General features: G+C 39.0%; 1 protein-coding gene across 1 annotated transcript; it reads left to right on the top strand.

The window, feature by feature from the left end:
* The first annotated feature begins 687 nt into the window (after positions 1 to 687).
* On the top strand, positions 688 to 26,979 carry LOC130868540 (melanoma antigen preferentially expressed in tumors-like). The gene is made up of 6 exons (XM_057760722.1): positions 688 to 726; positions 2,417 to 2,521; positions 2,602 to 2,723; positions 24,306 to 24,605; positions 25,018 to 25,602; positions 26,466 to 26,979. The coding sequence occupies exons 1-6, from the start codon at positions 688 to 690 to the stop codon at positions 26,977 to 26,979; spliced, it is 1,665 nt and encodes a 554-aa protein (XP_057616705.1).
* Positions 26,980 to 27,470: the final 491 nt, after the last annotated feature.

Genomic DNA, 27,470 nt, shown 5'->3' with positions numbered 1-27,470 from the left:
AACTTGGATAGTGGTGGAAACTTTCCCTGCTGTTCCAAGAGATGACCCTGGAGACCTCTGGCCACCACTGCCAGCTACTCTAGTGGCAGACCTGACCCCTCAAGGCATGTGAGTGGCTATCCCTCATAAGTCCTCTTTGAGGAGCTCCAACAGCCAGACCACGGTCCCCCATCTTAAAAAAATGTAATCACCCATTCATATAGGAGAGTGACCAGGCTGTGGCCTACAGAAAAAAAATCCCAGCAATGCCTGAATTTGCCCGAAGAACAGGCCACAGGTCACATAATCTTCCAATCTCTGGTCTCCTTTGAAAGCTCTGTCCCACCAAGAAATATATATATAAACTCTGTCTTCTGCTCAGTTCTATGCAGCTTCTCACCTGAGCAGAGGTGAGGCAGCCGTCCTCCTGGGTTTTTCCCTCCCAATAAATCTCTTTGTGTGAGGTTTGCTGTGTGATATGACTTTGTGGTATTCGTCTACTCCTGACTTCCAGAATAATTTCATATCTGAGCTGTAATTCAATCAATGAGTACCATTATTTAAGAAAAACTAGAAGATGTGTCCCTGTCTGAAGAAGCATGTTACTAGGAGTGGGTGTTGAGGTTGCAAAAAGCCAAGGAGAGTCCCAGTCTCCCTGCCTCTCTACCTGCAGATCAGGATACTGCACCCAGCTACTTCCCCAGCACCATGCCTGCTGTGCTTGCTGCCAGGCTCTCCATCATAATGGTAATGCACTCTGAGACTTGAGGAAGGCCCCAGTTAAATGCTTCCCTTTCTAGTTGCCTTGTCACGGTTTTGCTTCAGAGCAATAGAACAGTGACTAAAAGATCTCATATATATGCATATAAAACACCATATTATGAGGGTTGGGAAAAGTATTCGACAGTTCACTTGCCAGAAAAGCATGAAGACCCGAGGTAGATCGTGGCACTCAAAAAAAAAAAAGAAAAAGAAAAAGAAAAGAAAAAGAAAAAGAATAAAGTCCACTGGGCATGGCAGTCAATCTGTAATTCAGAGGTGGGGAGACAGAGATAGGGAACTTCCATTGCTAACTGGTAAAAGTGGGGGGTTCTGTTTTGATGAAATGATGAGGAGAGCAATCGAGGAAGGCCTTTGGTTTAAAGCTCTAGCACACACACACACAAATAAATTCGAACAAGATACACAGAATACACACATATATACACAACAAAATACATCTTATTGTATGACAAATACTTAAAACTTTTTAAAAATGAAAGTAAGGTTTCATTACAGAGCTAATAAACAATATTATAGTAAGAAAACACTGAAAGCAACATAATTTGAAAATTAAGCACAATTTAGCAATTCTTTGAAAGTATACACAATACCTAGGAAAGAACAGAAATTTTGATTAGTCTTCGGGCAATTAAAATATTAAAATAATAGTTGAAAAATTTCAAATGCAATAATGATAATAATATCCATGTCCATAGTAATGATCTTATAAACTTCAACAAAATTTAAGGATGAGATAAATCTCATCTGCATAACATTTTCAAGGATATAAATATGACCAACATTCCATTTTATTTTATGACACTAAATTCTGTGGCAACCTAACCAAAACTGTCAGAAGAAAAAATATACCAGTATTCTTCTTGTATATAGTTGTAAAAATTCGTAGTGAAACATTAGTAAATCAAATCTATCAACACACAATGTGCTTGTTATTAAGTAACTCAACTTCTCAAAGTGAGAACACTTTGGTTTCACTATGTTAACACACTTAAGAAGAAAAATAAAATGACAGTATCATCATCCAGAGAAAAGGAACTGGTGAAAATAGAACTACTACTATATACATCAAAGAAGTATGGACATTAATATATGAGAGTGAATATATGTGTGTTTTCCAACAATGTATTTTTTGTGGTATAGAATGGTGTTGTACATGTATGCATATTTGTGTACCCTGTGCATATAGTGCCCACAAAAGCCAGAAGATGCATCTGTTCTTGATGGAGACCTAACGAGTGCGCTGGATTCAGGGAAACTAAAGGTGTCAAAAGCTGTGAGGCTTTTGTGTCTCCTTCCGACCGGGGACTTAGGCCGAGCAGAACACCCAAAGCTTTTAACCACTGAACCATCTGTCCAGCAAAGGCCTGATTTTTAAGTGAAAATCTTCTGTACCTTTAGTTCATTCTATTTGACTTTTTGTCTCCAAGCTTGAGACCCGGCTTCGTAGAATTCTCTGGGCATTCAGTATTTAAGTCACACTCACACAGTCCACATAAAATTGTTAATTCAAAAAGATGTAGGCAATTGCATAGACACCTAAATTGTCCGTGCCGCCGGGGCCTCGTGAGCCGCAGCACGCGGAAGGAGTTGGAGAGCAGTCAGCTGACCCCAGCTAGCCAATTGGAGTCCTCCATTGGGCGCACTAACTCTGAAGAGGACCGGTTGGGGTCCTCAAGCGGCTTTTGAAGTTCTCGCGCTCTGGTCTGCCGCGTCTGAGGTGCTGAAGAAGTCGGAAAACTCTCCCCGCTCCCCTACTCAGGTAAGTGACCACAGAAGTTTCTTTTCATAAACGGAACCTATTTGGGGATTAGTCATCGATTTCCCCGGATTTCTTAACAGTTTGGCCCTGTTGGCGCGAGGCAGCCCAGTTCTCGCGAGGAAGCCTTTCTTCGCCCTGTTCGCTCAAGGCGTAGGTCCCGGCTTGTTTTCTCGAGGCAGCGTTCCGGCCCTGTTCACTTGAGGTATGAGTTCCTGAGGTCACATCAATTATGTGATCAGTTGCGTCATATTCTCTATTTAAAATGCTTCACTTCTTTCACCTATTAGTGAAAGTCTATATTTCTGAGTGGGTGTGGTGCCATATTGGAGGCTGAAGTAAGCCGACTCCAAGCTCTGCCTCAGCCTGGATACAAGGCAAGGTCTTCTCTCAGGGGAAAAAACAAAAAATAACAACGAAATAAAAACAAACAACAATAACAAAATCATCATTATTTGCATCAACCTGGGTACCTAACAAAATCATCATTATTTGCATCAACCTGGGTACCTGATGTATTCTGTCTTAAAAAAATATTCAGCCAACAATAACAGGAAAATATGACCTTTCTTTGTATTTTCATCAGACCGAGTACATAGTAAGGCCTTGTCCTAAAAAAATAAAATAAGCAAACAACAAACAACCCCCACAAAGAAAAGAACACACCGTTTTTTTCTTTGCATATTCGTCTTACTAGTTTTCATATACAGGGCTTTTAAAATGGTAGATGCTGATTTCCCTTCCAGTTTATTTAATATGTATATTAAAATACTTTGGCATCTGAAATAGAAATACCTGTTGGAGATGAGTGCGATTTCATATCCAATGCATTTAGGACGTTTTTCAGTTCCCTGCTGTGTCTGGTTGGAAACTTTATGATTTATATGTCTCTGCATTCTGAATGTGAGAGTTATAAGTGTTTGCCTCCATGCCTGAATTTTATCTCTAAAACATTTAAAAATAATTTTACAAGTCTAAAATGTATTCTCCCAGATATCTCTGCTGAGAGACATTTTATAAAGCTAGTTTTTCCCATAAGGAAAGCAAACTCCATACAAAGATTCTTCGATGCCCATCACCTTTTCTGAAACAGATTGGTTCTGCCAGGAGCAGACATGTCTCACTGTCATTAAAAGTCTTAGGTTATTAAACATATTAAATGTCATATTCTGTAGGTCTTTGTAGTATTTGAAGACCATCTCTCTATCTCAATGTAGCTGTTTATGACCTTGAAAACATACCTAACATGACTATAAGTTTGACTATTAATCTGTATTTCTTAATTAAATGAGCTGCATACACACAATACTCCAAATAAGAGTAGAAATATACATACAGTATAACAAAATTAAATTTTCATCAATTGGGTATATATCCAAAGGATGTTCAATCATACCACAAGGACATGTGCTCAGGTATGTTCTTGGCAGCATTATTCGTAATGGTCAGAACTACGAAACAGTCTAAATGCCCCTCAACCAAAGAATGGATAAGAAAAATGTGGTATAGCTGAGCATGGTGGTGCATGCCTTTAATCCCAGCACTGGAATGGTAGAAGCAGGCAGATCTCTGTGAGTTCAAAGCCGGCCTGGTCTACAAAGTGAGTTCCAGGACAAGCTACAAAGAGAAACTTGGTCTTAAAAAACAAAAAGAACAAAAGAAGAAAGAAAGAAAGAAAGAAAGAAAGAAAGAAAGAAAGAAAGAAAGAAAGAAAGAAAGAATTGTGGTGCATAATATAGTAATACCCAGTGGTAAAAGTAATGACATCTCGAAATTTGCAGGCAAATGGGTGGATATTCTCTTGTAAGTGACTTTTAGACATAAAGCAAAGAAAACCCAGTCTACAGGCCATAACCCCAGAGAACCTAAGTAACAAAGAGGACCCTAAGAGAGATATACATGGATCTACATATGAAGGAGAAAAGTATAAGATCTCCTGAATAAATGGAGAGGGTAGAAGAGGAAAGGGGAGGAAGGAAGGGGAGCAGATAAAAAAAAAAAAAAAAACCTTATAGCTCAATAAAAGCAATACAAAAAAGAAAAGAGGAAAAAATGTATCAAAAAATCAAAATCCTTATCAATGTAAAATATTTCAGATTGATAGTTGTTTTTGCTTTTTGGATTAAAGTAAATTCAATGATCTTCCCTGTTATCCTATCATTTCTATATCCCCATTTTCTTTCATTTTTCTTTTCTCTTTCTTTCTTCTTTCTTTCTTTCTTTCTTTCTTTCTTTCTTTCTTTCTTCTTTCTTTCTTTTTTGTTTTTTTCTAGACAGAGTTTCTCTGTAGCTTTTGGAGCCTGTCCTGGAACTAGCTATTGTAGACCAGGCTGGCCTCGAACTCACAGAGATCAGCCTGCCTCTGCCTCTGGAGTGCTGATATTAAAGGTGTGCACCACCACTGCCTGCCCCCCTTTCCTTTTTAGAACAAGATCCCTGAATATAAACTTTTTTGTTTGTTTTCTTTCCTGACCATTACCAATAACAACTTGCAACCAATCTACCTTAAATAATAATAAACAAATATAATCCATCATTTTGGAATTTGGACGTTGTTCTCTAGACTACTTCCTGTTGATGTGGGCACTGTTTTCTTTTGGGGATCCTGGGAAAATTTACAATTATGGTCAAGTTCTGACTGGAGTATGATCTGAGACAGCAGCCTTGAAGCAATTCTGGATGCAGAATTCTGAGGAGACTATAACAGGGGCATTTTGAAATGCTGGGTCACCTAGGCCATCTGTTTTTTTTTTTTTTTTTTTTTTTTTTTTTTTTTTTTTTTTTTTTTTTTTTCTCTTTTGGTGTTTGATCCCCTTGCTCTGAAAATACATATGCTTAAAGATAGCATACATCTCTGCATTAATACAAGTATAGACTGTTAATTGTATATAAGTCAACCAAAGATGATTTATTTTTGTTTTATGTTTAAGCAGGTAAAATATATTTTGCATATCTTGTAGTTCTTCTAGGTTGTTTTCTTTATGTTTGTAGTTAGATTTTTCATGGGGTCTTCTTTGATCAAACCTGATTTTCTTTAACCTGGAATGAATGCATAGTCTCTCATTTTCTGTCAAAATATAATCATAGCCTTTCTCCAAAGTAATATATCTTTTGACTTAAATTTTGAAATCAAGATTTTTTTAAAAAAATATAGATTGGTTGAATGTAGCAGTGTTTTAAAAATAATCCAGAACCTCTTAGAACCAAAAAATTCAAAGATAGTCCAATAATATACAGGATCCACACTCTGTGTACTTCCCATCTTTACATGGCTTATTTAATGTTTTTATTACTATTTCTTTTTTTAAGTACTTTATCATTTTTCTTTTCTCTCTCATGACTAAGTATATTTTTAAACACACTGTAGCCTGTCTAGAATATTTTCCATCTGAATCTGTCTTACTTCATTTTCTGTAACCTTTTCTGTCTGCATGAGCAACATCCCCAAACTTGCCATACAACATGCTGGCAGAGATTACAATTCTAGTTTAAACCCACAGGTAATGACTGGAAGAAGCCTCTCTGTACTGCAGCCCATTTCAGAGAATGCAGGAACCCACCATGCTGCTTAACTCATGGCAGTTGGTGGCCATCTCCATCACTCAAGCAGCTGTTGGAAGATGTCTCTGCACTGTGCCTGGCATGAGACTGTGAGACTAGGAAGCTGCATTTTTCTCTGTTTCTTTGCATTTAGAATCCTTTTAAAAGCATTCTCAGGCTTTGTGTGGATGTACGTGGACATTGGGCACCATTTGTAGTTGGGAGTTTTTCTGTCCTGCAACTGCTCACAAATAAACATTAAGAAGTTTAATATTAATTACAAACGCTCAGACAGTTGCTCAGGCTTATTACTAACTATCTCATATTTTAAGTTAAACCATATTTCATATGTATGTTCTGCAGTGTGGCAGTACCATTATTTGCACAGCACATTCATCTGCTCCCTCTGAAATGATCTGGCATGAGCGAGAAGAGAACACAAAACTTGAACAAACCCACTTAGGAGTTTATTAAAGGGGAAAAGTGCACACAGGCCTGGGAAAAATGGTGTACAGAGAGAAAGAAGGAGAGAGACTGCCTCTCCAAGAGGGAGGGAAGGAGGGAGGCAGAGAAGAGAGAGAGAGAGAGAGAGAGAGAGAGAGAGAGAGAGAGAGAGAGAGAGCGGGAGGCTGCATCTCTGAGCTCAGGGGGACAGAGAGAGCAAAGGTGGCCCGTCCAGCTTTTAATGGCTGCCTAACACATGCGCACAGGGTGAAGACGTGGCTATGTCACACGCTGATGACAGGCGACCTGGAAATGCAGCTGAATAATTACATTCCACCTTTTGTTTATTATAAAAATTTGGGGGGGGTTGAGGATCTTAATGGGTGTGAATGGGGTGTCGTAAGGTCTCTCTCATGACAGCTTCACACTGACTTTGTGGGTGTCAAGGAGTTGGGATGTTTGACCATGTCCTGGGGTGGCTGATTACTGCTGTATCTTCTAGACTCTGAGGAATTGGTTGGCTGGCAGCTTGGACCTCACAAAATGTTGGAAAGGCAAAAATTATGCTTGGAAAAAAATTTAGATCCTAGAGATTAACAGAGGAGAGTCCCAAGATGGAAGATAGAGGGGTTTTCCCCCAGGGGTTCCCAAGAGCAGGAATGACAAGAAAAGAATTAAATAATGTTTATTCTGGGCGAGTCTGGTCCATTTAGGTGGGTCCAATTGGCTCCCCGGAACTTAATATCCAGGAAACACTGCTGCAGTAAGTGAGAAAACCTGTTATGTTAAAGTTTGTTTTGTGAGTTTTTGGAGTTTGGGGCTGCAAACTCATTATTGTTTCTTACCGCCTGGGCTTTTGACAGTCCTTGTGCCTCTGGCTCTATGTTTAATGATGGTTCCTGTAATAATAGCTGAGTGGTTAACTGGAAATTTAAGCATGACATTGTAAGCATATAGGAGAAAGAAGAAAAGGGAGAGTATATGGAGTTTTGGCACAAGAGAGTTGAGTAAGGATGAGACTTTCATCTTTTGGAACTAGAGAAAGAGTGGCTGATCCTGGTGTCCTCTGGAACTTGAGGGAACAGGGCCCTGTTTGAGTTACTGTATATGAGGGGATATCTTGAGCTGGAAGAGTAAAAGGTTTAAAATTTGACAGGTGAATCCAATGAGGAAGTCCCTCGAGCTTGGCAGCTGTGGGAGTTACAAGAATTACTTTAAAGCGGCCCTGCCATTTAGGAGAAAGGGGTGAGGGGCATTGGTCTGGGGGAGAAAATAATACCTGATCCCCTGTTTTAATCGGCGGTGGGCATGAATTAACAAATGGTTGAGGTAATGAGTGGTTGGTGAAATCCCATAATAGGGAGCATAGATGGGATAACAGTGGAGTAAGCAGGAGATCAGGAAGGGGAGAGGATTTAGGTGAGAGGCCGGGGATTAAAATTGGCTGCCCATATGTGAGTTCAAAGGGTGAGATAAAAAGGGGGCCTTTGGGGAGAGCCCTAAGCCTTAGTAGGGCCAGAGGCAAAAGTTTTAGCCAGTCAAGGTGAAGGCAAAGATGTTTTGAGATTGAGAGCTGAGAGGGATAGAGAAAAAAGCATCCTTGAGGTCTAGAACTGAGAAGTGGGAGGTTCCTGGAGGAATATTGGATAAAAGTGTGAGAGGGTTAGGCACTACAGCATAAAAAGGGACCACTGTGGAGTTAATGAGGCAGAGGTCTTGAACCAGACTATAGATTCCATTAGGTTTTTTAACAGCAAGTATAGGAGTGTTAAAGGGAAAAGGGGTGAGGCGAAGTAGCTTTTTTTTTTTTAAAGGTCAGAGATGATAGGCTTAAGTCCCTTAATGCTCTAGAGAGAGGGGGTACTGAGCTTGGGTAATGTACTTAGTAGGATCTTGTAATTGGATAACAGTGGGGGAATGGTGTTTTAACAACAGACGGGTTTTGGGTGTCCCAGACTTGGGGGTCTACCTGGGAGGCTGGTAGAGGAAAAGACACATTAGGGTTGGGAGGTTGGGAGGCTAGGAGAAGGAGGAGTGGAGCTACTGGCGAGTCTGGCGTAAGGTAAATGGGAGGAGCAAAGGAAATGGAAGCTCCTACCTTTGCTAAAAATTCCCTTCCCATGAGAGGTATCAGGCAGGCTGGCATGATTAAAAATGAATGTGTGAGATAAATACCCCTAAACACACAGTTAAGTGGTGGGGTCTGCTGAGGTAGATAAGGCTATCCCCCTACCCTGACAATAGGGAAACTAGAAGGAGAAGTAGACCCCAGAATTCCCTCAGTATCGAGTGTGTGGCTCTGGTGTCCAAGAGAAAGGATATGGGCCATCCTGATACCATTATGTTTATCTGTGGCTCCTCATTGCAAATGACGGTTGTGGTCGGGTCAAAGGAACCTGAGCAGCCTCACTCATCTATGGCCAGACCTAGAAGGTCAACTTGGTAATTCTCTGGGTCAAATGTCTCCATGCCACTACATGTATGAAGACAGTCTACTGCCCAGTGACCTTCCCTATGACACCTTGGACAAGGTCTCGTGGTACTGAGATGAGGATTAGGGCATGCTCAGGCCCAGTGACCAATTTTACCACATTTGAAACATGGACCTGGCAGTTCTTGAGCCCCAGGGGGCAAGGGAGAATCATGGATCTGGCGGTCGGTCACCGTGGTTGGGGGTGGTCCCCCATCTTCAGGAACTCCAGAGGGTTGCCAAGAGCTCAACAGTCAATTCCTCGGGTTCGGAGAAACGGTTAAGCTGACCAAAGTGGGAAGACTTACCAATCGAAGCAGGTGTTGTTCAGAGAGGTTGCGCTAAGGCATAAGGAGGGGTGGGTTGTTTTCCAGAAGGTCCCCAGTTTTGATTCTGACCCCAGGAGAGAGGCCTGGGGCGGAAGAATCTCTCAAGTCACCGCACCAATGAAATGATCTGGCGTGAGCAAGAAGAGAACACGAGACTCAAACAAACCCACTTAGGAGTTTATTAGAGTGCACACAGGCCTGGGAAAAATGGTGTACAGAGAGAGAGGGAGAGAAGCTGCCTCTCTGAGCACGGGGGACAGAGGGGGGGGCGCTGCCTCTCTGAGAGTAGGACAGAGAGAGGGGGGGAGAAAGGGAGAGAGAGGCTGCATCTCCGAGCGTGGGGGACAGAGAGAGCAAAGGTGGTGCCTCCAGCTTTTAATGGCTGCCTAGCACATGTGCACAGTGGGAAGACACGTCACACGCTTATGATGGGCGGCCCGTGCCATGCACATAAGCAAAAGGGGTTTGCGTGGCTACGTCACATGCTAATGACAGACGACCCGGAAATGAAGCCTATGGGTAGCTGAATAATTATACCCAGTGACTCCAGACTCTGCCTTTCATCCTCCCAGCATTCTCAGTTTGGCTCTCTCACCTAACCTTACCCTGTTTAGCTGTTGGTTAGTCAGCTTCTTTATTAACCAATAAGAGTAATACAAATTCACAGTGTATAGATGGATTTTTCTACAGTGCATCTCATTAAAAAAAACAAGTTATCATATGAAATAAACATTATGACGTTTTCAGTATGTATATCATGGTCCTTTTTTCCTGGTCCTTCTCAGTGCTCTCTCATGTTCATTGAGCGTCTTAAGATAATTCTCTGTCCTTCTCTCAAACAGATGGTTTTCTACTTTCATTGCATATTTTTATATATGTATGAATATGTATTTAAATCTAGGCACTTCATGTGAGAGAAAGTATGTAATATTTATCATTCTTAGACTGGATGATTTTGAGTAACCTGATGGTTTTCAGTGCTATGTATTTTTCTACAAATGACATAATTTTGTTTCACTTTCTCACTTAGTAATAACTTCATTTCATATGTACACATTATTTCTTGTATCCATTCATCTGTTGATGTAATTCTAAGCCGATTCCATTCCCAGGATATTGTGAAAAATAACATAAGAAAACACGAATGTGCAGGAATCTCTGTGGGGTTTTGATTTGGATTGCTTTGGGTTGTATGTGTGGATAGTAAGATAGTTCTAGTTTCCACTTTTTTCAGGATCTTCCATAAATACCTTCATATTTTCAGCAGTGTTTTATAAGGGTTCCTTGCCCTCATATCCTCCCTTGTGTTTGTTGTCATTTAGCTTATCAATATACTTTTAATTATTATTTTCCTTAAGTCTATGCAAGTTAAACATTTATGAGTATATGTATTAGCCAGTTGTATTTCTTCTTTTGAGACCTAACCAATTGATTAGTCATTTATTAGTGTGTTGGCTTCTGTATTTGGCATTTAAAGATTTAAGTTCTTTAAAGATTCTGAATATTAATTCTCTTTTTTTAAAAAAGGGCTAGAAAATATTACCATACTGTTGGTTGTCAGTATATTGTTGTTTCTATTGCTCTGCAGAAGCTTTTTATTTGTTTGTTTGTTTGTTTGTTTATTTATTTATTTATTTATTTTGGGTTTTCGAGACAGGGTTTCTCTGTGGCTTTGGAGCCTGTCCTGGAACTAGCTCTTGTAGACCAGGCTGGCCTCAAACTCACAGAGATTCACCTGCCTCTGCCTCCCGAGTGCTGGGATTAAAGGCGTGCACCACCACCTCACAGCCAGAAGCTTTTTAATTTCATGAAATTTAATTTGTCAGTTTTTGCTATTGTTTCCTGAGCTGATCCCAGAATGTATTTTAAAGAGGATTACTGTGCCTATACAGTGCCTATAAAGTGTTTTTCTCACATTATAGAAGTTTCAGGATGTCACATCTTACATTAGGAGCATTGATTGATTTTGAATTGATGTTTGTAAAGAGAGACAGGAATACAGGTTACTCTCTCTACATTTAGATGGTTAGTTTTGCTAAACTAACAAAAATTAACTAAAGTGTTGTAACATAGTTCCTTTTCTCCAGTGGATGTTTTGGGGACTTTTTTTCTTCAGTAATCAGGTGATTCTAGATATATGATCATATTTTAGGGTTTTCTATTTCATTCCACTGACTTACACATCTCGTTTTGTTGCAATAGCATGCTGCTTTTGTTTCTATTGCTCGGTGACATAATTTGAAAGCAGCTAATGTTTACTTGCTTGTTCCTGTATGTAAGAGGCCTTCTGTCTTCTACTGTCTTCTTCGATTTCTTCCTTCACTGTTATTAAATTAGCTGTTCCAGTCTTTCACTTCCTCGTTAAGTCTGTTCCTTAGTATTTAATGCTTGAAGCAATTGTGCATGGAATTGTTTTCCTGATTTATTTGTCAATGGCATAGTTATTAGAATATGGAAAAGCATCAGTGTTTGCACTTACTTTGTAATACTGAATGTTTTTTGCTGCTTTTGCCAAATCCTAATGTTTTCTGTTAGAGCATTTGGAGTCTTTTAATTATAGGATTATAGCAAAGATTCTTAGGAATCATTAGACATCCCCCTTTACTCTTTGTGTGTCGTTTGCATTTTCTCTTGCTTTACTACAGTGAACTGAATCTTCATTCAGCACATTGAGTAAGATTGGAGAGGGTTGACCATACTTTCTCGTTGCCGACAAATGCTTTGTAGTTTTCCAAATTTAATATGATTTTGACTGTAGGTTTATTGTGTAGAGGCATTTTATAATGAGATGATATGTTGCTTTTAGTCTTAGATTCTTCAGTGCTTTTTTGATAAAGGCCTGTTTTGCACTTGTAAGATCATTATGTGACCTCTGACTACAAACCTATTAATAAGTCAAACATCCTTGCATACCTAATATAAACCAACTTGTTCATGGTGTTAAAATCTATTATTAAATTCAGTTTATATTCAGGGGGATGCTTATATGTTTTTCTTTGGGTTCACCTTCTTATTTAGCTTCTCTAGAGTCACGAATTATAGTCTCAATGTCCTTTATTTATGGCTAGAAACCAAATATGAGTGAGTACATCCCATGTTCCTCTTTTTGGGTCTGGCTTACCTCACTCAGGATAGTGTTTTCAATTTCCGTCCATTTGTATGCAAAATTCAAGAAGTCATTGTTTTTTACAAAGAAGGTGAACCCAAAGAAAAACATATAAGCATCCCCCTGAATATTAACCTTCATCAGGCGATGAAAGAAGACAGAGACAGAGACCAACATTGGAGCACTGGACTGAAGTCTCACGATCCAAAGGAGGAGCAGAAGGAGAGTGAGCACGAGCAAGGAACTCAGGACTGCGAGGGGTGCACCCACACACTGAGGCAATGGGGATGATCTATCGGGAACTCACCAAGGCAAGCTGGCCGGGGACTGAAAAAGCATGGGACAAAACCGGTCTCGCTGAACATAATGGACAATGAGGACTACTGAGAACTGAAGAACAATGGCAATGGGTTCTTGATCCTATTGCACGTAATGGCTTTGTGGGAGCCCAGGTAGTTTGGATGCTCACCTTAATAGAACTGGATGGAGGTGGGTGGTCCTTGGACCTCCCACAGGGCAGAGAAATCTGCTTGCTCTTTGGGCTGAGGAGGAAGGAAGACTTGATTGGGGGAGGGGGAGGGAATGGGAGGTGGTGGCGGGGAAGAGGCAGAAATCTTTAATAATTAAATTAATTAATTAATAAAAAAAATAAATTCAGTTTATAAAGACTTTATTAGAAAAAAGTAATACATTAATAATGTTCACCACCAAAACTTTTTTTAAATTTTAGTCTGAACAAGCCAAATATCAAGGTATTTTGTCCACAAAGGAGAAGTTTAGCATTTCCTGTATGTTTTAATTAGGTAGTCTCATGAGCATTTTTGAGGTCTGATAAAATATTTCCTTCATCCATGTGTTTCTAGGATTTTCTTTGTTGAGAGATACTTTAATCTTATTGTTTTTATGGATCTCTATTTTACTAATTTATGTATTCATTCTCTCATTTAGTTCAGCTAAGGATATTGCCACTCTTACCTTTTGAAAGAAACTGTCCTTTTTCATTGATTATTTGTACTGTTATTTGTCTTAGTTACTGTTTCATTGCTATGAACAGGTATGACCAAAGCAATTTTACAATGTATTTAATTGGGCGACTGCTTAAAACTTCAAAGGGTGAGTCCATGGCCATCATGATTGGGAGTGTGGCAGGCACTGTGCTAGCGTATTAGTTACAGCTTCCACCTGATCTGAAAGTTGCAGACAGAGATAGATTGGGCCTGGCATGAGTGGTGACACACCTCCTAATAGTCCCACTAACTGGGAACCTGCATTCAAACATATGAGTTTATGAGGCCCTTTCCTTTTTTGAGTCAGGGTTTATCTGTAGCCCTGGCTGTACTGGATCTTGCTCTGTTGTAAACCTGATAATCACAGATATACCTGTATCAGCTTGGGATAAAAGTTTACTGTTCACAGAGGCAGAAGCTACAAAAACCAGTGGGTTTCAGATGGTAACTAGCGGCTGTTTAGTCTATATAGTGAGTTCAGAGAGTATCTGTGCTCCCGAAGTTTCAAGTCCCAAGAGGACTCAAGGTCGATAAAAAGTCCAGAAGGTCCCAGAAGAAGGATGGAGCTACCAAAGGGCAGGGATCCAAGAATCCTTCCTGGGTTTCTACACCAAAATGTTATATTTAAGAATAATAAAGGAACAAAAACCATGAAAGAGACCTAAGTCTGCTCTCAACAGTTGAGAGTATTTATTAGCACAGCAGGAAGGGCCAATGACTTCCCATGGGAATGGAACTTGTGTGAAGGGGAAGGAGCTGGTTAGGGCTCTTATAGGACTGGGCAGGGGGTTTGAGTATCCGAAAGTTGATAGAGCTGCAGAGAGCACATAAGAACTCCTCCTTTTGAAACTTCTCGTTCAGGCAAAGCAGACTGTAGACAGAGTTTTCTTGTTCCACAGACAATCTCAAATACACTAAGGCTTATATTAATTATAAATGCTTGCCTGATAACTCAGGCTTAGTACTAACTACCTCTTACAAGTTAAATTGACCCATTTCTGTTAATCTATGTTCTGGAATGTACCTTTTGCCTCTGTTCCATTTTGTGTGTTCAACTCATTCTGCATCTTGCTGGCAATTCCTCTAACTCTGCCCCTCTTCAACTCAGCATCCTCTTTTAGTCTGGTTTTTCACCTACCTTCCTCCTGCCAAGCTATAGGCCACTGAGTTCTCTATTAGCCAATTATGGTAATACATATTCATAGTATACAAAAAATGTTCTACAGAATTTCCCCCTTTTTGTCTAACTAAAAGGAAGGTTTTAACTTTTAACAAAGTAAAACTATATATAACAAAAAGAGTTATCAAGAATTACAGTTACAAAATTCAGTCTATTTGGCAAAATTAGAGAAAATACTCTGTTATCTGTCGTATCTTTGTGAGGCTAAAGTTTTATACCTAATTTACCTTTGATCATAACTTAGGACAACTCTGACTATCTAGTCTTCAACTCCATCAAAGAACTCAGAAGGATGAAAATGTTATTTAATGACAGGGACATCAGTTTGCCTGGACAGTTAACCTAGATTCTTCTTTGATGTTGGGGCATCCAACTATGGCCTAAAGACCTGGTATATCTGACAGACATTTCTGAGAAGCAGGGGATTTTGAAGGACTTCCTGCCTTGTCTTGGCAAAGATTGGGAATCACTCACTTTCTTTTGCATTTACTGGTCCAGTTTGGACAGTAGCTGTCAGCAATTGAGGCAAAGGGATTTTCTTTGCCCACATGGCTAACTTTTGCCATAAAAAAAAAAAATTCCGTATGGAGTTTCTTCAGTGCCCATCACCTTCTCTGAAGTAGATTGGTTCTGTCAGCAGGAGACATGTCTAAATGAGCTGCATAAACACCAACAAGTGCATACATATGCAGTATAACAAAATTAAATTTAAATTTGTATCAAGGTACAAAAATCCATTCAAATATTCTTACATTTATACTTAGTACTAGGAGTTGCTTTTTAGTTTAAAAGTAGATTCAACAATCTTTTCTTTTATCTTACCATTTTTATATCCCCCCTTTTCTTTTCAGAAAGAGATCTTTGAATCTAATCTTTGTTTAGCATTTTTTCTTTTTTTTTTTTTATTTTCGAGACAGGGTTTCTCTGTAGCTTTGGTTCCTGTCCTGGAACTAGCTCTTCTAGACCAGGCTGGCCTAAAACTCACAGAGATCTGCCTACCTCTGCCTCCCGAGTTTGTTTAGCTTTTTAATGACTATTACCAATAACAACTTGTGATCAATCCCCTTAAGTGATAACAAACATCCAAAACTAAAGTTTGAGAATGTGGTTACAGTTCTCTAGACTGTTTCCTGTTGTTTGTGGGTACTGATATCTTTGGGGAAACCTTGAGAAAATTAAGACAATAATGAAGTACCATCTGGAGAAGTCTGTGAGGCTGGACCATCTCAGCTAGCAGCCTTGAAGCTGTTTTGGATGAAAAATGTTAAGGAGACTCTAACAGAGGTATTCTGAAATTCTGGATCACCTGGGCCATCAGTTTTCATTGGTGTTTGGTCCCCTTGCTCTGAAAATACATAATCTTTTAAAGATAATATATATTTGGATTAATTCTAGTATAGAGTGTGCATTGTACATAAGTCAGCCAAATATGAGTTTTTATTATGTGTTTGAGTAGGTAAAATATGCATTGCATGTCTTTTAGTTCTTTTAGGTTCATTTCTTTATGTTTGTAGTTAGGGTTTCAGAGGATCTTTTTCTTTCAGATCTGATTTTCTTTAACCCAGAATAAATCCACAGCCTCTCATTTCCTGTGGCAATAAAAGCATGACCTCTCCTGCAAAGCAGTATACATTTTGACTTAAAATTTGGAAATTTTTTAAAATTATAAAAGTCAAGGCACTTTCAAAATATTTATGTATTGGTTTAATCAAGAAGTCCTTACAATACAGTATGTTCTAGAAACCAAAAAATCCAAAGATGACAGAATAACATACAGGATCCAGACTCTCTCTGTTTTTTAATCTTTATTTTACTTTTGCTTTTATATTACTTTATTTCCTCTTTTAGGACCTAATTATTTTAAACTATTTTTCATACCATTTCTCTTCTCTCTTCCAAGTCTATGCATGTTTTCAAACACACTGTGACACACTTAGAGGCTTTCTCCATCTGATCCTGCTTACTGCGTATCTCTATCCTTTTCTGACCACATGAGCCAAACTTCAAACTGTTAAGTGGTGTGGCTAGGACCAAAGCCTATGCCTTGGCAGCTGATTCTGCCCTGTTTGGTTCCCTGAGAGCCTAGCTTCATGTCAGAGGTACAGGTGTGAGCAGCATTTACTGCCCCAGCTCTGGGAATTGTTGAGTCCATGCTGCCACCAAGTAGCACTGCTTGCTGCTCATAAACCCCATTGAAGTGTTCAATAGCAGGACCTCCCAAAAGAACCATCCATGCTGGTAACACAAACCAGGAAAATGCATCTTAAGGTAGGCATGCCTCTGTTTGCCTCTAGCAAACAAGAAAACAGTGGTACCAGAAATTCAAGTTTGACTTCACTTTTGTGTGTTTAGAACCCTTTTATTAAAGCTTTTCTGGCTTTATTTGGATGTATATGGCCCTGAATGTTGGGTGCCATTTGTGTAGGTGAAGTTTTCCTGTCCTGCAGCTACTCTCAAACACACTGCGTCTTATATTATACATGCTCAGCTGGTAGCTCAGGCTTATTACGTACTAGCTGTTACAATTTAAATTGACCCATTTCTGTTCATCTACATTCTGCTGTTTAGCTTTATGTCTGTCCCATTTTGTGTGTCTGATTCATTCTGCCTCTGGCTGGTGACTCCTTTGACTCTGTGCTTCTTCATCCCAGCATCCTATTATCTAGTCTTCCCATCTAACCTCCTCCTGCCCAGCTATAGGTTAGTGAGCTCTTGTTAGCCAAGGAGAGTAATACAGATTCATAGTGTATAAAAAGATTGTTCCACAACAGCAGGACATCTTGAGAACTGTCTCAACAAAGAGTTCTTCCTGAGATATGAATTTGGCTGACTGATAACAGTTGCACAATGACATTAAGACAGTGTCAGCAGAACTTTTGGTTTTCAGCTACCAGGAAATTCTATCAGAAACTATTACCATGTCAAAGCTCATGTAAATGTAAGTCATGCATGGGACCAGGTTTTAACCCAGGTAAACATGATAACTTGGTACCTTAAGTCCCATGGTTCTGTCTTTTTTCCCAAGGGAGATACAGGTGTAAGGGGTGCTCCATTGTTAAGGAAAACTGATGATATAGTGACCAATACTAGGAGGAGTGGGAGCTATGAAGATCCATCTAATAATCGCTTTAACATCAGTCATAGAGATACAGAATTTGCCTGCTGGGTTTCACTCTTGCTTTGCGCCAGTATTTATTCACTATGGACCCTTTCCTCCTCTCTTTTGGAACAGTAATGTATTTTTTGTGTCATTAAATGTTAGAAGTATGTAATTTGATGTTATTATTTTGATTTTACAGGGGTTACAGTTAAGAGATTACCTCACAAGAAACTTTAAGCTCTGGAATTGTAAACAGTCTGGAGACTGAAAGACTGTGGGGATATTTGAAGTTGGACTGAGTGCATTTTGCATTAGGATATGACTACAGACTTATGTGGACCAGGGAGTAGGATGGAGTAGTTTGAATGAGAATGGCTCCCATAGGCTCAAGTATTTGAATGTTTGATTCCTAGTTGGGGAAATATTTAGGAAGGATTAGGAATTGTGGCCTTGTTTGAGAAAGCCTGTTACTGGGAGTGGGTTTTGACTTTTGAAAAACCACTTCCAGGCCCAGTCTCACTTTCTCTCTTCCTCCTGCATGCAGATCAGGAAGTAAGCTCTCAGCTACTGCTCCATCATCATACCTGCCTGCCTGTCCCCTTACTCCTCACCTTGATTTTCATAGACTAAGCCTCTGAAACTGTAAGCAAACCCCTAATTAAATGTTACTTTTTTATATTTTCTTTGGTCATGGTGTCTCTTCACAGCAATAGAAAAACAACTAAGACAATGGGTTCAAAGCTACATATGATTATTGATTGCTTTTCTCTGTTAGCAGCTTGCATAGCACATTGAAAATTGTAAGAACTAGTCCTTATGGATGAGACTTGAGGGCTGTTTCCAGATCAGTTTCTCCAAGTCCTATGCCTGAAATGTGTGGTGTCTTTCACAGTAATGTCATATGTTCAAGTCCTCTTAGGCAGCTGATAAGAATGGCAATAGCTTCTATCCCTTGGGGTGTTCCTTAGATTTCTCAAAGTAGATTTCCGGATTTTTGAACATCATTCCTGATTGCTTCACTTACCTATAGCTCATTGTGGTACAATGTTTAATTTTATTTGGATTGTTTCATTTCTGTCATTTCCCTTAATAGTGATTTATACTTTTACCACTTTAGGATCTGATAGAAAACATTGTTTTTACTTTTATATAGTTTTTACTTGCCCAGTGCCTTCATTGGTATCTGTATCACAGAATATCCCATGGACTGCTGAGAAGATATGTATCCTGTAGCTATTGAATGTAATAGTCTATACATTTTTGCTCCAGTTTGCTTTCTTGTTTCTGTGATAAACACCATAACTGAAAACAACTTGGGGAGGAAAGGATTTATTTCACTTTTTCTCTTATAAAGCCACAATCCAGGAAAGTCAGGTTAGGAATTCAAGACAGGAATCTGGAAGCAAAAACCATGAAGTAATTATGTTTACTGACTTTCCACCCCTGGTTTGTTCAGTTGCAAACCATACTTTTTTCTTAAGTATACTTTTAGACTATTTGTTCAGCATTTTAAGCACTTCTGCAATTTATTTTGATATGGCATTGAGGAAATATTTTCATTTGCTGTGATTTTTATATTTCTTATAATGTTGTGTTGTGACTTCTGTATCACGTTGGATGGGTATGTGACACCTTCAGGTTTATCTTTTCATAGTGTATAGCCATCTGTGGAAGGCTCACTGATGGAGGAAGGTCATCGGTTAATTAATAAAGAAACTGCTTGGCCTTATAGGATAGAACATAGGTGGGTGGAGTAAACAGAACAGAATGCTGGGAGGAAGAGGATGTAAGCTCAGATGCAGGGCAGCTCCTCTCAGAGCCAGATGTGATGCAGCCAGCCGCCAGGTAAGACATGTTGAATCTTTCCCGGTAAGCACACCTAGTGATGCTACGCAGATTATTAGAAATGGGCTAAATTAATACATGAGAATTAGCCTAGAAGAGGCTAGATATATGGGCCAGGCAGTGTTTAAAACAATACAATTTGTGTGTTGTTGTTTCGGGGCATAACCTAGCCAGGCGGCCAGGAGCTGGGTGGCAGGAACACAGCCCGCAGCTCCTTCAACAGCTCAGTATCAAGTCCCGAAAAGAAAGAAGAAAAGAAACCACTGAAATAGCTAAACTATATATAGAAGTACACACAGAAAGTGTTAAAGTCAACTACTGTGCCCTAACAGCTATGTAGTAGATACTCACAGAAGTAATGTACAGTAGATTATTAAGTGAAAACTCAGTTTGGGCAAAAGTCGCACTAATCATACCCAGTGTCTGTGAAAAAGAGCACATAGAGTTGGGAGGTGTTTAGAGGTGGGAACTGATCTAGGAGGATATATGGGCAGTACTGGGATTAGATATTAATAGAATACATTTTATGCATTGTGAAACTTCTAAATAATTAATAAAATGTTCTATTTTAAAAGTAGAAATAATAATATGTGAGTGAAGAGGACAGGAGAAGGAAATAGAGCACTGAGGTGTGTGTTGGGATTTTTATGTTAGCGCACTCACTTCTCACCCAACAGTAGACCATCTGTGAGAGGGAAGAGGCTGCTACAACCTAAGGCCTTCGTGGACCTGAAACTCAGGATTCTCAGTTTCACCAGCACTGAACCAGAAGGTAAATGGCTTCAGATGTAGGACTGCTCCCCAACCTCACGCCTGGGATCATCAGTGTCCTCACAGGGTGGCAGAGATTTCTCACTAACATGCAAGTGGTGTGACCTCAGAGTGGTGGGGCCTTCAGCTCCTGAGGATCTGTTGCGTGTCTTTTTCAGCACGTCCTTGCTGTCATTCACCCAACCCTTCACTGCCTTCTACAGGTGTCTCTCCATAAATCTGGTGCGGCAGCCTCTCTCTAGTTCTTATTTACCAGAGTAGCTTTGTCTTAAATAGTCGGCCGCTCTCAAGATTCCACCTGGCTGGATATCCCTCACACACTAAAGAGGAAGAAATATTTTTCTCTCACATTGACTGGTGCCAATAGCAGAATCACAGTCCCTAAATTTCCCAGATTGAATTAATGCTAGTGAGAAGCTTGCGCTGACCTTTGAGGTAGGGTGTCCATCATTTTATCAGAGACACATTTTATTTGAAAGTGACTTTTCCTCATTCCTCAGACCCTCACCCAGAACTGGTGCTAGAACTTTTGCGACGTGGCTACTCTTGGATGGATAGCCTTTCTGTTTCTCAGTACTTTTACGCTGTCCTAGCCTTTCTTTTGTGATTCCTGATGTTTTACTCTCTTTCCTTTACAGTAGCCTGCCTTTTCTTACCCTGTCTTCTCTTTTGCTAGTTTGTACGACTTTGGATTTTTGAGAAAGTGTGTCATCTAGTACAAGGTGTGGTTGAGAATACCTAGAACTACTAGTCTAACTGCTTCTGCCTATTGTGTCCTGGGATTGCAGGCATATGCCTCTATTCCTAGTTCTCTAATTCTTTCTGTTTACCATGGAGTATGTACGTAGCTTCTATGGTTATTTTACCCAAGAATTTTATGTTTTCTTATGATTGTATAGTAATTTTGTGTTTTCTTATGATTGTATGGAAATTATACATTGGTGACAAAAATACCTGTTCTAATGGCTTCCATACTAGCCTTTGCTCATTTTGGAGTAGGAGCTATGTTAACCATAGTGTTTCTGCAATAGCTTAAAATATGGTACCTGGTTACCAAACGTGTAATCTTCACAACATGCAGGGATGCTCATAATTGGTTTTTGTTTGTTTGGTTTCATTTGTACATGGCTTGATAATCAGTGAGGCATTCTCACCATGCTTCCTCCAAGTCTGGCTGGAGACAGCATCTTGGTCTTTCGTCTTCCCAGAATTCTCCTTGTCTGGTCCACTCTCCTACGCTTTATGCCTGGCTACTAACCAATAAGTGTTTCATTAAACTAATATGAGTGACAAATCTTTATAGTGTACAAGTGCATTGTCTTATAGCATTTCCCCTTTTTTCTTTTCAAAACAGGAACTCTTGAGTCTAATCTCCTTTGTTTAGCTTTTTTCTGACAACTACACATAACAACTTGTAACGAACAGTCTAAGCAAAGACAAGCATCCATAACCCTTTTGGGAGGGGAGAATGTGGGAGTAGTTTTCTTGTCTACTTCCTGATGATTGGGGGAACTAATAATCTTATGGGGCCCTAAAGAAAATTTGTGATTATGGTCGAGTCCTGGCTGGAATATTCTGTGAGACTTGGTCATCTCAGCCAATAGACTTGAAGCTGTTCTCAATGCAGAACTCAGAAGAAAATTCAGTAGAGGTGCTCTGAAATGTTGGATCATCAGGGCCACCTGTTCTCACCTATTTCATTCAGCTATTTGTCTCTTCTTATAACAGTAACAAGATATTGTAATAACAGAAATTCTCTAGAAAGTTTTCATTTTCTTGGTATCAGGAGTCCCTTCTCAAGTGGCTTCCTTCTCACTTCTTAGTTATTCCAGTGTATTCTTTCATTTATGAACTTTACCATCAGGCTGTCTAACTCAGTAAAATGTAGATATTTTTGAAATTGAATTACATTTACACATCAAATTAGGGAGAACTTTTTAAATATTTTTTAATGTTGAGTTTGTCATGGAAAAGTCAAATTTAGATAGCTCTGCCCCAAAAGCCTTATAATGGTATCTGGAGTCCTTATTAAATCATATCAGGCACATCCACAGCTGAATTTTGAACCAAAGTCCTGGAATATTCACACATATTCCTAGGAACATGGTGACCTTGTAATAGAGCACAAAGGGCAAATTCTTGAATACATTTCACTAACATTTGTAACAGTGTGTGAAATCAGCTCTTTGTTACATGAGACTGCCCAGTCCCTTCCTTTCTAGACTGACTTTTTCTTCACACATAAGAAAGTTCTTAAGCAAAAGGAATCCTTGCCCTCTCGTACTTTGAGCTACAACAGAAGACCACCTTTTTAAGACCCTTAGACATGTGCCTGAGATTGAAATCCCAGAAGCCTCAAGAAAATGAAATACTTTTTATATCTTAGTCATCAAGTTGTTTTATCAAAAGACAATGCCATAAAGTGTACAAGCTGTTGTAGCAAAGTACCATATTAGGTAGGTGATAAGCAGCAATTATTTTGTTTCTGATGGTTTTAATGTTTTTGCTTCAAATTTTTCCTTATTTTGTGTATTCATATGATACTATGTTGTTTTTCAATCTATCTAATTTATCATGCTGTTTCTTTTTATCAGTGCTCTGTAGCCATTTTAGAGGACTTTTTGCTGTTCTGGCAGTAGAATAAAAATTAGGAGCTTTCTGACTCTTTTATGTGTTACAGCATTCTTAATTCCCCTCATTTTATTTTTTTCCATCATTAACAAATTTTCTCGAATGTTTCTCCTATCCACATCAATTTATTCTTTCTCAGAGCCTGTATTTTTTAAAGAATGCAATTTTAATCCCTCAATATTGTTTATTTGATATGCACTTGATATGCATTTTTTGTAACACATACTCATAATTCGTATTAATTTGACTCATTGTGATATGTCCATACCAACCTCTAGGTTATGTAGAAGGAGCAGCGGGCTGAGTTCCCGCCCAGCTCCCACGCGGCTAGCTTTATACCCAAAATAAAAACACATATATTGTATTCTTTTAAACACTGCCTGGTCCATTAGTTTCAGCCCCTTATTGGTTAATTCTCACATCTTGCTTTAACCCATATTTAGTAATCTGTGTTGCACCACGAGATGATGGCTTATCAGGAAAGATCCTAACCTGCATTTATAGTGGGTCAGAGAATCATGGCGACTGCCTCACTTCCCTTCTTCCCAGCATTCTGTACTGTCTACTCCACCCACCTAAGTTCTGACCTATCAGGCCAAGCAGTTTCTTTATTAATTAACCAATGAAACAACAGATAGATAGAAGACCCACCTACATCAAGATTTCATGAATTATATCTTAACTGTTTTGTCACCCTACCCCTGCCACCTCTCCCAGACCCTAGGAGTCTTATTCCGTGATCAGATTTACTACTTAATTTTTACTTATGCATTATTTTCATTTTATGTTTTCTTTTTCATCTAGGATTAATTCATGACCAATATTTCCGAGTATTCTTAAGGTCAACTTTAAGTTCTTAACCATCTTCCTTCATGTGTATCTTGCAGAGTTTTCGTGTCCTCATCTGCCACAAATATAGTGATGGGAGTGAGACAAATCAAGGGCTAGAATGTCATTCTTTTTCTCTTTAATCACAATTAATTTGATGTTTTAATATTTACCATTGTACCACCTTGTAGATTTATCTTTTTCTTCATCATAGCTTATATACTACTGAGGGAAAATATGGGAATTCATGTAGATAAGTGACCACAGCTGTTTTCTGCTTACTTACTACCCATTTTGATGACATTTTATAAGACACAGAGTATATATACATGGGGGAGAGAGTAGTAACACACGCATAAACACATACGGTTATAAACTCACAAGTCTGTTTCTAATCTGTGTCTATATTAGAAGTAGCTGGTGGTGACCATCTGATTGATGACTTCTTCAAATCATTTCTTCTTTACTAGCACGAGTTACAAAGAAGACCCTCTGTGTTTTTGCAAAACTTCTAAATGTTTCTCCTCCTGATGCAGGTTCACAAAAATGGATGCAAACAATCCCACAACTCTGATGGATCTTGCTATACAGTGTTTGCTGAGACATGAGTCTGCAGCAATCCAAGCTCTGGAGAATATTCCAAGATATTTTTTTATTCCATTGTTCATTGCTGCCTTCAAGGGTGGGCATATGAATATATTGAGTGAGATGGTGAAAGTTTGGCCCTTTTACTGTCTCCATCTTGGGACATTAACTGTACGGGAGCCTCATCGTGAACTCCTGAAAGCCATGATTGAGAATCTTCCAGTATATCCTGCAAAGAACTCTGCTTCTCGGTAAGACTCTATAATAGAGATATGGTAAGACAAAGGAGGTCTTAGAAGGAGTAACCAGTGAATGCAGAAGGTTTATTTGTAAGACTCAGCAAAAACTTGGTAACACATTAAAGACTGATGTCTTCAATAGTCCTTAAGAAATCTGATACTGATGATTCAATTGATGGGTTTATGTAACAGGTGTTACTTAAGAGAAAGACAGGAGATTTAAGACTGGAGGGGATTTAAGGTATACAAAAGATGGGGGAAGAGGAGCATGAGTTTTCATGGCAAAGAGTTGTTGGTATTTAATACAAAGAGTCCCAGCTATGGATAAAAGGATTTATTTATTCCTATATGTCACCATTGATCCTACTGGCTTTCATTACCATTTGCTGTTTCTCAGATCTTCTATTTCCTCTTACCCCTACAGGAAACCTAAACTGAGGATCTTAGATTTAAGGCGAGACATTGCCTGTAGGATCACATGCCCTGAAGTCAGCATCGAATCACCTTTCTGTTTACATGCTTGCACTTATTCTGACCAGTCTGTCAAAAAAATGGAAGGACAGCTTCGTTTTACAGATTTAGAGTCCATTATTCGCTTACCCCTGGGGCCTGTCGAATTACTAGTGGATTTTTCCCTACGTAGCTCCTTAATGGAAAAGGAATTTTTGGTTTTGCTTGTGAGGAAAATTGTGGAGAGTTTAGGGGCTTTGAACATATACCGGCGGGATTTGCAAGTTGTTAAATTGGGTGACCGCAGACACACCCGGAGATTTCTTGATTTCAACTGTGTTAATTGGCTGTCAGTTAATAAGGGTTCCCTGAGTCATACCACCAACATCCCGTCTCAGATGAGCCACCTAAAGAGCCTTAGTCTGCTTAAAGTCCCTTTTAGATCTCTGAGTCGGAAAGTCTTTAAAAATTTCCATAATCATTTGCAACGTATGGAAAACCTTAAGGAACTCAACTTGTCTTCATTCTGTCTCAAAACCCATCTGGACAGCAGGCGCAGGTAAGAGTTTCGGGCAGGTTTGTGGGTTTCCTGGATAAGTCTTGGGACAACATAGAAAATATTCATGGGTATTCCTAAACTCATCAAAACCTTTTATGCTTTCTACTTTGTCACTTTTGGGAATTTGAAACTGGAGGAGGAATTGCAGAAACTAAGCAGCCAGCAATGTAAAAATAAGTGCAGAATATTGAAGGTGAAAACCCACTAGCCCTCTAGATAAGAGAAGAAAGAGGAATTGAGATGGTGGAAGAGTTTTTTCTATAGCACTGATGCCAATGGTTTACAATGTCAGATCACTTTACTAATTTGTAGTCACCAAGGTATAGGCCATGAAAGTAGAGGATGGTATTTAGGGACTGACCAAAGGTAATTTTCAGTTGACTGCTCTTTCTGATCCCTTTCCACTAAAAACATGAACTGAAATCTACAATGGATAATATTTTAAGTATCAAGTGTGTTAGTTTTCCTCTTAATATTTCTTAAAATCATCAATTATAATATACTCAACAAATTCTTAAGTTTAAAAAAATTGTATCTCAGTGTTGTAAAGAAAACTTTCAGCCAGGTGTGGTGCACACAATTTTAATCTCAGCACTCAGGAAGCAAAGTCAGGCAGATTCTCTGAGTTCAATGCAAGTATAATCTCTATAGTGAGTTCCAGGACAGCCAGGACTACATAGTAAGTTACTGCCTAAAAAAAATTCTCCAGAGTCACAAAAGTATTAAGCGTAAAAAGTACAGATTAATGCATTAATACCCACTTATAGTGCATGTGAAAAGTGGTTTATTCTGGATATAAAGGTACAAGTTTTCTCATTAAATCCTCATTCTTCAGAAGTTTTATTGTTGCTTTCTCCCTACAGAGTTCTGCCACCTAACCTGGATTTTTTGTATCTGTCATTCTGTAATATATCCTACAGAGACTTCAGATTTCTAGCCCAGTGCCCTCAGGTTTGCCAACTAAAGATGTTGAATCTTAGTAACAATGCAATGTATTGGGATGACTTTGAGCCCTTTCAAACTCTTCTGTTAAATCTCTCTGGTACTCTTAAGCATCTAGAGATAAATTATTACCTTATAAATGATTCTGCAATCTCTATTCTTATCCCTGCCCTAATTTCTGGTACTCATCTCTATATCCTGGTCTTTGCTTCTAACCCCATCACAATGCCTATGCTTATGAATATCATGCGTAGTTTAACACCCTTGATTAAACTAAAATATGTGATTTATCCTATCCCTATACATTTCTATGAACGATGGGATTTTCTGGGCAGTTTAGACCGACGGAGGCTTGCTATTTTACAAGTACAACTGAAGGCGATGCTACAGGTTGCAGGGAGACGTGACATGAAATGGATCACTTACCCAGAGTAAATTTCACAGTTTCAATCTGATATGTACTACTTAAGTACTCAATGTTATTTCCTGAACCCATACATGCAATATATACGGTTCTTATATTGAGGGGAATTGCACTATGGAAAATAGATATGTAAACTAATTCCTGTACAGAATAATTTAGAAAAAATGGAGGACTTTGAGAATTCCTGTGTATCTCTTGTATACTATTAATATATTTCATTTTACTGATCACAGTGATGTGCATGTAATACAGGATGATCAAGTCCTAGTTTGCTCTATTTCTGCTCATACTGTTGGTTCAATTGTTGGTACACCACACAAATCAGACCAATGACAGACTTTCCTGCCTATATTTGAGGATATGGTGGTTTTTTTTTTTTTTGAGACAGTGTTTCCATCCCCTAAGAAGGCTGGTTTTGGTTGCTTTGGGGAAACCATCAAGATTTAATGGTGGACAAGGAAAGCAGGCAAGCAGAGGCTCTGATGTTTCAATATAACCTCAA

Source organism: Chionomys nivalis, chromosome X, assembly GCF_950005125.1.
Source record: "Chionomys nivalis chromosome X, mChiNiv1.1, whole genome shotgun sequence".
NCBI lineage: Eukaryota > Metazoa > Chordata > Mammalia > Rodentia > Cricetidae > Chionomys > Chionomys nivalis.
Note: the sequence above shows the minus strand (reverse complement) of the source record. Positions and strands in the feature narration are given on the sequence as shown.